Source organism: Drosophila arizonae, chromosome 4, assembly GCF_054131065.1.
Source record: "Drosophila arizonae isolate 15081-1271.41 chromosome 4, UAZ_ARI_1.0, whole genome shotgun sequence".
NCBI lineage: Eukaryota > Metazoa > Arthropoda > Insecta > Diptera > Drosophilidae > Drosophila > Drosophila arizonae.
Genome location: NC_142924.1, coordinates 18,216,852 through 18,229,088, shown reverse-complemented (window position 1 = coordinate 18,229,088; position 12,237 = coordinate 18,216,852). Strand labels below are relative to the sequence as shown.

General features: G+C 39.2%; 1 protein-coding gene across 3 annotated transcripts; it reads left to right on the top strand.

Annotated features, from left to right (window-relative positions):
* The first annotated feature begins 8,274 nt into the window (after nucleotides 1-8,274).
* Nucleotides 8,275-11,472, top strand: LOC108614191 (uncharacterized). 3 transcript variants are annotated; one of them, XM_089466967.1, is made up of 4 exons: nucleotides 8,275-8,387; nucleotides 9,936-9,984; nucleotides 10,464-10,828; nucleotides 10,892-11,472. In XM_089466967.1, exons 2-4 carry the CDS (start codon nucleotides 9,966-9,968, stop codon nucleotides 11,273-11,275), a joined length of 768 nt encoding a protein of 255 aa, XP_089323093.1. In that variant the 5' UTR covers nucleotides 8,275-8,387; nucleotides 9,936-9,965; the 3' UTR covers nucleotides 11,276-11,472. The 3 variants fall into 3 exon arrangements, with proteins under 3 accessions (XP_089323093.1, XP_089323092.1, XP_017863671.1); XM_089466966.1 differs by lacking the exon at nucleotides 8,275-8,387 and having other exon boundaries at nucleotides 9,967-9,984; XM_018008182.2 differs by lacking the exons at nucleotides 8,275-8,387; nucleotides 9,936-9,984 and having other exon boundaries at nucleotides 10,363-10,828.
* The last annotated feature ends 765 nt before the right edge of the window (nucleotides 11,473-12,237 follow it).

The following is a 12,237-nucleotide window of genomic DNA, read 5'->3' as shown; positions in this document are numbered from 1 at the left end:
TTCTACTTTCAATATGAAAACTGAGCTGCGAATTTGTGCAGCAGCGTCGACTGCGGCAGCGGCAGTACAGACACAAACACAAACAAACACATATAACAGACTCTGCTGCCGCCCGGTCGCATTCGTTGGGCGGGAGTTGTGCACGGAAGAATGGCCAAAGCTGAACGCAGAAAGCTGAAAGCGCACTGTGGGTGTGGGTAAGGTAGGTCGTGGTATGGGAATGTCGCTCAGCAGAGTAGAAGAGAGTGAAGTGCAAATCGTAACAAAGAGAGAGAACAAGCGAGTGAGAGAGCGAGCGCTTGGGAGAGCACATTGTTGCGATTCTGCCGTCGGCGAATGCAGAAAACAAAGCGTAGCCCAGAGAAGTCAATGTACAATACGTTGGGGGTGCAATGAACAAGGGACTGACGATGGCGCGATGACGCTGACGCTGGCGCTGGCGCTGGCGTTGACGATGGTGACGGCGACGGCGAGGACGGAAGTGTTGGGCTGCAGATTTACGCTGTTATTATACCCTAGGGGCATGCTATTAAAACGGGCATATTCGAAAACTCTTAAATGCAATAATATGCTGCGTAAATTAATTGAAACAAATTAATTATGGAAATTAAATGAAATTAGATAAGTATTATACGCATATCCGTAATTATTATTTTATTTATTTATTTCGAATATAAATATATAGAGCATTCTATCATAGCTTACATATATACATATGTATCTTAGTAGACGAAATGAATTTCAGAGTTTACTAAAAGCAGGTAAAGCTTATCTTTAAAATTTTTTTTTATTCTTTTAGCTCAAGACATGATTCTCCAGGTCTTCAGGTTGAATAATTATTACATAGAGCTAAAAAAAAATTGAAATTAGATAAAATTAGCTATAGCTATAGCTTTATAGGAACTATCCAATTTTTAAAAAATAAAATAAAATATAATAAATAAGTTTTTAATACAAATTAAAAAATAAAAAACTAAATAAAAAAATTCAGGGTAACACCCATTCTACTATAAAAAGTTTAAATTTCCATTCTAGGGAATTAAGTAGTTCGTATGAATTCTGCTTAATGTCTGCAGTTGGGTTTGGCGGTGTCTGGAACCGTTGTTTTTGCCGTTGCCCTCTTGTGTGTGCTTTTTAATGCTTTGTTGTTGTTGGTATTTTTTCTTTTTTTTTTGGGGTTGCAAAGTTTGGCATAGAATTCCTGGAGTTGTCGTCGCTTAGAAATTACAAATACATATATATGTATGTACATATAATTGCAAAAATCTAGAGCGGGTGGGGCCGGAGATTGTCTGTCTGGAGTTGCAACCCTCGAGCGTTCAATTGAAAGCAATAGCAAAAGACTTTTCACGTTGTCTTTGCCTTGTCGGGGAGGTGTGAACGGGGTGGATGGGGTCTGCTCAAGGAAGACGCTTGGCCGTTCGCTAAGGTCGCTAATGACGATTGGGTTTTGTCGAGAAACAAGTTTTTGGCGCAGGGTTAAGCTATCCTGCCCCTTGGCGCATGTGGCAGCGCGTAAGGTTATGCGACTCTTACCTCCATTCGCTGACATTGGCTAAATATCATGGTCAATGGCAATGACAAAGCTCTCGAATGCGCCCGGCTTGAGGCAGGGGCAGCCAGACGACACCCCAAACATTAATTTCTAGTTTCGGTGCGAAGGCAACTCTCTCTCCACTAACTGCTCTCTCTCTCTCCCACTCTCTTTTACTTTGCATTTCTCTTCCTCTTCTCTCTTTCTTTTACTCACACACTCTCTCTCTTTCTCTCTCTCTCTTCCGGAGAGCTTGCTGCAAATGCAACGCGCATGTTCCGCGTTGCCCGTTGCACATTGCAAAAATCCTTCGTTCGCGCTGCACGAAGGTTAACAGTTTTCAGGGGCATTCGCTACAACAACTATGCAAAGGACTCGCTACCAAGGGCAAGGACACGCGCATTTCCGCATGCACAGCACACACACTAACACTCACACACACACACACACACACACACACCCAGAGTCGCCGATTCCTGGTAGGGACAGCGCTCCTTCTCAGCATCCACTCCCACTCCCTCCCCCCAGCGCCTGAGTCTGGGCGCTGCCTGCCGGCTTCTGCTGCAGCTGGTGCATGCTGCAAATGACATTGAGAGCTCCGTCTGAGGTTGGAGGTCAGTGCTGTGGCGGTATTATCCGACGGGGGGCATTGAGCATCACACTGCGGTCTGGTTGCTGGGCAGACGGCATTAATTTCAGGGCTGTCCCTGGCATTGTGTCTAGCCCTTGGCCATCAGCACGAATCCCTTGGTTTCCTTTAACCATTTTATCATTGACAATGCCTTGGCATTTGACGCATCTAATCAACATTTTATTGCTTGCCCAGAATATATTTCATCTAAAATAAAAGGATTACAATAGCATTTCGCTATAGCATATAAATAGAACAAAGATTGTACCCTTGTCTAATACTAATTATTTCTAAAAGAAGGACCGACAGAGTGAAATATATGAAAACGAAATACAGAAATCGGGAGGGACAGAGAGATGAGGTAAGATCGGAAGAGAAGTTAAGAGAGCGACGAGATGATGGACTCAAAAGGAAGCAAAGGAAGTTGAAAGAGGTAAGAATCAAAGAGCTCGAGAAAATTAAAAATTCAAATTAAAAGAAACATTTAAAGCGAGAGAATTAACATATATAATGATATAGAGAGCGGGAGCGAGGGGAGAGGAAGAGTGAGGTTATCGGCTTCCTCACTCTCCCTCTCCCCACGATACCCCTCTCTATATCATTATCTACTTTAAGAAGGAAAAATGACATATCAAAATTACATGAAGAAGAATAAAATGAGCAAGAATTCTAGGCAATATATAAAAAAAAAAAAAAAAAAAAAAAAAAAAAAAAAAAATTAAGAAACACAGATTTCTTTTCTATTTTATTTATTAAGATTTTTTCTCTTATTTATTTAACATATTGTGAACATATTTATTGAGATCTAAAGTACACTTTTTTCTCAGAATTATCGATATTATAAAAAAAAAAATACATTTACTTTCGCAAATTAAATAATTTCAAAAAATTTGGCTTGGCAAAGCCTGTTAAATATATTTAGCAAACACCAAACATCAATCCGTTTATAGCTTTATTCCACAGCATTATCCATGATTAGCTATGTATACTCATATAATGCCCAGCACCGTCTCCCTAATTGAGCAAACACAATGCCCCTGTTATGCCCTTATCATACAAAGTCAGACAATGGCATTCGATTGATACTCTGACCCATGGCAAAAAGCATATTGTAGCCAATTATTAGGTCAACGTGCGTGCAGTGAACCGATTTTTGGGGCTAATTCCAAACGGCGCCCAGATGTATGCTATAAGTCAGTCGAGGCTGAGGCGGTCGAGAGGCGCAGTTCAATGAAACAGCTCGACGCCCGAGTTTATTTTATTTATGCAAAGCCCTCGAAACGAAACGAAACGAAACGAAGAGCGATAGAGAGCCTCAAATATGGGGAGCACCGCCCGGTCAGTGACTCATTAGGCACCTCCGCTGGGAGGCGGGCAACACACAAACTTTACGTCGAGTTTTGTGTCCTGCCAGGACACGTATGTGCGACCCATTGGGCTGTGCTTTATTTATATAACGGCTGAAAAGGTGCGATTCCACTCCACCTCCCCCTCCCCCGTCCCCCAGTGAATCACCCGCATTTGGCTTGGATGAGTAATCATTTCTGTTGCGGCTTAGCATGCGTCGTGGACAACGTGTGTCCATTGCACCTGATGCCCCGGACGGCTGGATGATGAGCAGGCGTTGCTGGATTTGGGTCTGGGTGACAGGTTAAACACAAGTTCAAAGTTCGTCATGGCTTTGCACTGTTGTGTGACGAATATTTTTTGGGGGGAAAAAGGGAAATGTTTGAATCAACATGACGAAGTTCAAATTCCCTTGGGAAACGTTTGGTGTGTGTGTGTGTGTGTATTTTTTGTACAAACTTTTACGAAACTTGTGAAGAACATGTTATATGGTAGTCTATTTATTTGAGTATATTAGAGAGGAATGTCTATGCAGGTGTAGATTTGAGTAATATTTGCCAGGACAGACAAATACGAATAGCCCTCAACTGATTCCATCAATATTATTTTTTATATATTTTTGTATTCGTAACATAGTGTCAGATATTATCGAACTACCCATGTTATGCACTTCAAATTCTCTCTCAATATGGTGATAATCCGTTTGTTTTTCCAGACATATATTTGATATGGCATATATTCATATATATGTATGTATGTATGTATTCACATATATGTATACAAATATTATACCTACAGTTCCTAAATACTTTATTATATTTAATATCTATATTAAGGTATAAGATTGTGTTTAACATATACTGTGTTTAACGTATATATGTATTTAAATTAAGAGTTACATCTAAAATTTGACTTCATGCTAAATTTACGTTATAAAAGGGAATTTTAGAATTTTTTTTATTTGTTTGTTGTTAAATAATACAATTTTTAGATTTAAACGAAATATATAAAACAAAAGGCTTACTTAAAAAAATATATATTTATATACATATCAAAGACCTTTAAATATTAACACCATAATTAAAATTTTTGTATTTATTTGAAAAAAAAAATGTATGTATTTTATAAAATTAAATATATATTAATTTAATAAAGTCTAAATATATTTATTACACGGATTTTATTTATTTTTTTAATTTTTAAATTAAGTAATAAAAGCAAGTGTTTGTTTTATTTAATGTTACCTATTTTTTTTTTTTTTTTAAGAAATTATATTAAAAATATTTTTTTTCTAGAAAAAAATAGTTTTCACAAAAATATGTTATTAAAATAAATTGTGTAAGATAATGTTAAAGATTAAATTAAATTAAATAAAAATAAATAAATTAAATAAAAAAATAATTTGTTTGTTGTTTAAGATTTCAATGTTTGTTTAGTAAAAACAAAAAGGAAAACTATTACAAATATTTATCAAACTATATAAAAAAAAAAATTTAGAATTTAATTTAAAAACCAAAATATATTGTAAGTTTTTAAAGTTAAAAAAATAATCAAAATAATAATTCATAACATTAATACTTTAATTAAGTTTTTAAAAAGTATATATGTATTTTTTTAATACAATATATATTTACATGCTGAAGGCTAAATATTTTCGCATGAAAATCAATAATTTATCTACTATTAGTAAGAATCTAGAGCTCGATCATATGCAAATTAACATGACTCTCGTATGCTTCCCTGTGTGCTGGCAAGTCCACAAACAGATTTCAGCTCATGCCACCAAAAAGTTGCTCGCCAGGCTGCCACCCAACCTTAGTGTCTGTTCGTGCCGCAGACTCGTGGTTTATTGACCTTCATGTGGCTGGCGCTGCCACGGTTGCTGCTGCTGCTGGTGGTACTGCTGCAGCACATTGCGTCACCATATGTTGCCACCGCTGTTATCTCACAAAATCCATCAAATTGTTTAGTCTGTCAGTTGCATGCCCCCAAAACAACAAAGCAAGCCCAGCACTTGCTGCCACGATGTTGCATTAAAATTAGCGAAAGTTCAACTGCCACGAATTTGTTGCAAGCTCATTTCGGTGGTTGGAGACAGCGACTGTCTGTATTTGCTAGGGGGGATGGGCTTTCAGGTGGGGGGAAGGGCTTGAAGGGGCTTATGCTTAACAAAGGGGTTGCACATTCGTCGCCAACTGCACAGTTTGCTGGCGTCGCCTGGCTCATGGTTGCCATTGAGGGGGCTATAAAAGCCCAGCCAGGGATTGTTTCTGAAGTTTCAGAGTTTATTTAGATATAGATATATGTATATACTTATATATATAGATATAGCTATGTCTAGATTGAGATAAATACATTACTCAAACAATCGAAATCTCTCTGTCTCTGTCTCGCTCTTCCTCCCGCCCTTTCCCCCATCTCTATATACACATTTACAGTTATAATTATATGTTTTCCATAGTTTTCCAGAACTACAACTCAACTCTTCCTCTTGTTCATATGTTTTTCACCATGTTCCGGCAGCTCTGGGTCGTAGCACCTGGAACCTGGCTATTATGTGTCAAGCTAAGCGCAACAACAACAACAACAACAACAACAACAACGATAACAACAACAATGTAAGCTGCACGATATGCACGATATTTAGACAGGTCTCCAGGGTAATTTGTCACACAACCGTTGCAAGTTGCAACAGTCAGCAAATAGTTGTAGCCAACCGTCAGAAGGGGTTGCATTTGTGGCAAGTGGCATGGGAGCTGTGTGAGTCAGCTTACCTAGTTCCAGTTGGCAAATATAAATACACATGACAATTGCAGCGATTAGAAGACTTTCCGCCCTCGCCGAGTACTTTCTCCCATGGAAGTGCTTACGCCATACACAGGTAACTTTCTCTAATAGCACAGGTAAGCACTCGCAACTCGCTTAGCCAGTCTTCTTCAGTCAGTTTGCACTGCGCCTTTGAGGAACATGATGATAACTGGCTTTTGTTCTTTACTTCAATGGTGGAAAACTAGTTTTTCCTTCAGTGGCATTCAAATGCAGAAAATGCATCGATAGAACAACTGAGAATGTTGCAGAAATCATTCGAGAATGATTGGCGTAAGAATACCCTATATATTTGTATGACAATCATAAAATATTCAATAACTCTTAAATGAAGAATTTTCCAACTGTGAGTAGGTATTATAAAGGCTAGAATACCCTGAAGTTTTTATTAATTATTTATTTTTTACAAAATTAAAAACAAAAATAGTAATTTTTATTATTAGTAATTTTAGTAATTTGTATTATTAATTATTATTAGATAAATTTTGCATGGGCATATAATTGGTTAGAAATTGATAGAAATTATATTTCTAAAAAAAAAAATTTTGAGCAAATAGAATAAATATTAATATTAAAAATATATTAAAAATAATATTAACATTAAATTTTATAAAATATATATATAAAAAAAAATAATATCTTATTTAAGTACTTATGTATATCCCAAAAATTAAACTTATGTCTAAAAATTAAATAGTAATAAAAAAATAATAATACTAAAATTTATACATAAACAACTGCAAAACCCCTTTCAGCAAGTTCATGCTTTACAGGGTATATTTTTCGCACAGCTCTTGCATGGCAATGACCTTAGCCTTAGACGTGCAGCCTTAGCCTTGAATCTTCTAATAGTTTCCATCGCGGTTTCTTGGTTTTTCTTGCCACCGACCAGGTGGAGGCAACATTTGTGGAAAACTGGCCAAGCGAGTGAAATTACAAGTGGAAAACCAGTTGGACTAACGTCAGCGGGCAAAGCTAGTTGCATAAACTGACTTGAATATGTTTGAGTGTGTATGTGTGTGTGTGTGTGGCATATGCAATATCTTGGGCTAATGCCATGCCCACAGTCAAGGGAAGAGCGCTTGATGCATCATTGCTGACAGTCGAGTTGACGCATAGATAAGCCAATCAGCTATTGGCCATAAATGTTTATGAGCAATTGTCTGGCCAAACAGTTGCCAACAACAACTGCAACAACAACAACTACTACGATGCGTCGTTGTGTAATTTCAGCTGTCACACAACTAAAGCAGGCGACTGAATAGCGAATAGCGGACCACCCTCCCTCCCCCTCGAGCAGCGCAAACTAACTCAGTTGCACAACTTTTACTTTGCAGGCGACAGACGACACAACATTGCACAAATTTTCTTTTTTTTTTTGTTTTTAGTTTTCACTTGTCGTGCATTTTTGGCGTGTGGGGGAAATGAGTCAACAAACAGCAAATGCGCAAAATGCAGCAGCGCAGCAGCAGCTACGACAGCAGCAGCGAAAAACGTCCTGTAGAAAAATCTGGTACGGGTAGGTCAACCACCAGACATTGAACCCAGCAGCGTAAAGCAACGCCAGCAACGGCAACGGCAACGGCAGCGAAGGAAAAGAGCGCATAGAGTCAACAGCAAATAGCGACAAAAGCATGTGGAAGAGAGCAAGAGCAGGGCAGAGAGGCGCATGCAATTGAACAAGAACAACAAGAACAGCAATAACAACAACAGCAAGCACATGGAGCAGGAGCAGGCAGCGACGCGACGCGACGCAGCCCGGCTACACACGAATGCGCCAGCACAGTTCGAGTACGACTTCGTCGTCGTCGTCGTCAGCATTCCCAACGCCAGCGTCGCTGTCGCTGTCGCCGTCGCCGTTGCCGTCGTCGTTGTTGTCGGCGCATTGTGTGCAAGTTTAGTGGGTTGAGTGACACAGACACAGTTTGCTTTTGGCACGGGAGCGGAACGGGTCGAACCGAGCGAACGAGTTTTGCTTTTCTTTCCTTTACTTTTTTTTTGCATTTTATTTTGAGTCGGACTCTCCCGCTGGATGTTGTAATATACGCGGCAAGTGTTGCCACTGCAATCAGAATTGTTTGCAATTCTATGTATTAGAAGTTTCTAGTTAAATTGGCGCAGTCTGGCAACGCTGTTGCTCCGCATTGCATGTGGCGGATGTGCAAATGTTTTAGTCGTCGTTGCTAACGATTAAATGCAGAAATGTGCACCAACACAATCACACACTTACACAGACAGGCATGTAAGTGTGGGCGCGTGTCGGTGTGTGCTGGTGTGCTGTTGTGTTGGTGTTTTTTGCTCGGCTCTGCAGCGCTGCGAATGAGAATGCGAGTCGAATTGAGTCAAGAGTAGAGTAGGACAAAAGGGAGACACAATTTTGGTAGCAATGACCTTCACCGCGTTGTTCAAGTTGTGGCGTGGCATGATGTTTTTGTTGGTGCTGCTGCTGCTGATGTTGCTGTCGCTGCCGCTGCCGATGCCGATGCCGCTGCCGCACAGGAAAAAGATAAATACGAAAGAGTATGGACAGGAGGGAGTACAATAAATGATGCATAAGGCGTCGCGCTGCATTTAGAGGCGCAGCGAACGGTGTGGGCAGGCCAAGTGGGAGGCAACATGACAGCTATGTAGATAGTTAGCTGCTTAGTCGCTGCATTCGTTTTGTTCTTTTTTCGTTTTTTGTTTTTGTCTTTCACTTTGTGCTGTTCTTCTTCTCGCTCCCGCTCACACGCTTTCCACTGCACAAATTAAACATGCGAAAGATAAAAGAGCTTTTGTGTGTGCTGGGGCTCTGCGGTGACTCCTATGGCTGCCATTGAAAATGGAGAATGGAGTTCATGACCAGATCTGCTTGTGTGTGTGTGTGTGTGTGTGTGTGTGTGTGTGTGTATAGCGTAAACTTGACACTGGCGCTGATTGTGGAGTTGGCTCTGGCTCTGGCAACGGCTGGCTGTGGGTGTGGGTGTGAGTGGCTTTGCCCAAAGGGTGCGGCCAGTTCAGTTCGTTTTTGTTTGTGCTTTATTTTATTTTCCTTCTTTTTTGTTGTTGTGAAAATTGCTCAAGTGCGACGCAGACGCTGCTGGTATGGGTTAACTTTTGGTATCATTGACCTGCTCCGCTCTGCGCTTACAATGCCACGGGCTCCGGCTCTGGCTCTGACTTTGTCCATGGCTCTGGCTCCGTTTTTTTTTGCAGTTGTGCAGCAGACAAAAAAAAATTATTTTTTTTATAAAAAGAAACGATATTTCGCCCGGGGTAAACATGTATTTGGTTGCATATGTGAGTAACGGGGCAGGTTGGGGCGCAGGCACTGGCAAGATAGTCACGCTGAGACGCCATTTTGGAAATTGTTGCCAACACAACAGTAAATTTTATATGTGCATAATACACACACACATGCATGTATTTGTGTGTTTGCATTTATATATTCCCCACTTTACAATAGGTTAGTCTGTTATTGTTCTATTCTGTCTATGTGTGTGTGTGTGTAGCTCTCTCTCGCTCTCGCTCTCTGTGTGTTCCTGCTTATGTATATGTAGAAAGTTTTCGCTTTTCGTTGATTTTCATTTTAATTGTGATGCACTTTTCATCATTAAGTGAAATTGTCTAAGGGCGCACTCATACGAGATGAACAGGAAAAATAGAGGTATGAAGAGCTATGAAATTGAAGTATTAGAAATAATAGTATATTTATACAAAAATCTATAAATATAAATACAATTTTTGTATTTGAATATGAAATATATTTGTAAACAGAATTTTGTATAAAACTAAAAAATAAAAAGTTTTTTATTATATTATAATATTACTTCAGATTTTAAATAATTTTTAAATTTTTTACAAATTACTTCAATACAAAAATAATTTTTTTGTCCCATATTTCAAATTTTAATATACATAGGTATATTTAATTTAATTTTTTGTATTTATTTATTTTTTCATATTGCATATTTTAATATACATATAATATTTTCAACTACTGTATGAATAAGTTTTCGATAACCCAAGTAGTCTTTGCCTTTCGCTTGAGGTAAAACGTGAAACGAACTCAGAGATCACAACTTGTACAACCATAGAACTCTAAATATCGAAAAGTAACATAATAAAAAAAATATATCATTTTAGGAACTCTCTTCATATACGTACATATATATTCATACACATATATATTCATATACGAAATGGATAATTTTCATGTGCCAAAGAAGATCAATCGAAATGTACTGAAGGCTCTAGGCATTCTCCAGGGCGCACATTCGCTGACAGCTTTTGTGCCGGCTTACAGCATCGTCAGGCAGGTGGAATTTCAGATGCGTCGCAGCAAGAAAATGGATAATATCGAGGACTGTGTGCTGAAGAGTCTGTGCAGTCTCACCCATCTGGGAGTTCTGGTTCGCACCGGTCACTCGGACTATGCGCTGCGTCAAGCGCTCGTGTTTGAGGACGGCACGAGCGCGATTCCGTGGCTCAGCACAGGTCGAGGACTTGGGGTGAGTAGACATAGATAGATGGATGTATATAAATGGATGTTTACCAGGAACTGCTTCTATTAGAGTTCCGGTACAAAGGTTGCCAAGAAAAAGCCTTCGGTCAGTAAACGTAATACCACGTCTCGCACCACCCGTCCTGGGCCTAGGGCCAAGAGTGGCGCCTATCGAAGTGTGGGTCACCAAACCGTATTAGCACCCAAGCCTTGTCGCATTTGCCTCAAACGTAGGTCCACTGCCCAGAAGCCAATGGAGGCTGAGCCGACAGATGAAGAATTCTCCGCTTTGCCATCAGATCCAATGGAAGTTCCACAAGATGGCGATGTAGATGGCGATGGCGATGTCGATGGCGATGTCGATGGCGATGCCGATGTCGATTCCGATACCTTTACATACGATTCGCGCTGGGACTTTAATGACCCAATTCCAATCTCTTCTAGCAAATCTTAACGATCTTCGGTGCAGAAAGGAGAGTAGAAAATGACAAAAAAGAAGAAAAACCAGAAAAAGGAAAAATTTGAAATTTAGTTCAATAATTTGTCTTTTGTTAATCATTTCAAATTAGCTCCAATTCAGAATTTATGTATATATGTGTGTTAGCAGTTTTTCATTTTCAAAATTTTAAATATATGTATATGGGAAAACTATATTTGAATTTGATATATACATATAGAGGCTATTGTAAAAATTTTGTTAAATAAAACTAAAAAAAATTACTATCGGTAGGTTTTATTTTTACAAATTTTATGTTAAGTTTATAGGGTATAATTTTTAATTTTAATTTTATTTTTTTTTATGTATTGTATAGGAAAAACATTAGGCTGTGACTGTTTTATTAAGCTAATTCTAGAATAACTACATTTATGTCGAGTAATCGTTGACTGTTAAGGAAATATTAGTTCACATAAGTTAAATTTTAGAGATCAGTTATTAACAGAAGTGTTATCACATCATACCTCTTAATAATTCTACATAATTCTAATGGTAAAATTACATAAAATATCTCCACGACAAAAGTACACATTTCCCATAGCTTTTGCTAATTACAGAGTATCTTTGCATCGACTACCCACACCACTCTTCTTCAATAGACAGCTTACAATTGCATGCAAATAGTTGGGTCAGGCAAGGTGAATTCGTGTGTGGCACAAAGTGAACGCGATAGTAGCATATAGAGTACTCCAGATAGTACCCATATCATGGCCATGGCCATTGCCATTGCCATTGCAAGCAGAGGCTGGGGCGGAGGCAGCGGCACAGTCCGTGTCAATGCCTGCAGCGCGAGGCAAGTGAGAGTGGGGCGAGTGCTGGGCGTCGCCTTTGTGCAGTGAGTGCCTCGTTTGGCGGCACCAGCGACGCCAACGATTATAACATCAGCGAGCGTTACCAGAGGCCATTATCCTATGCTAGGC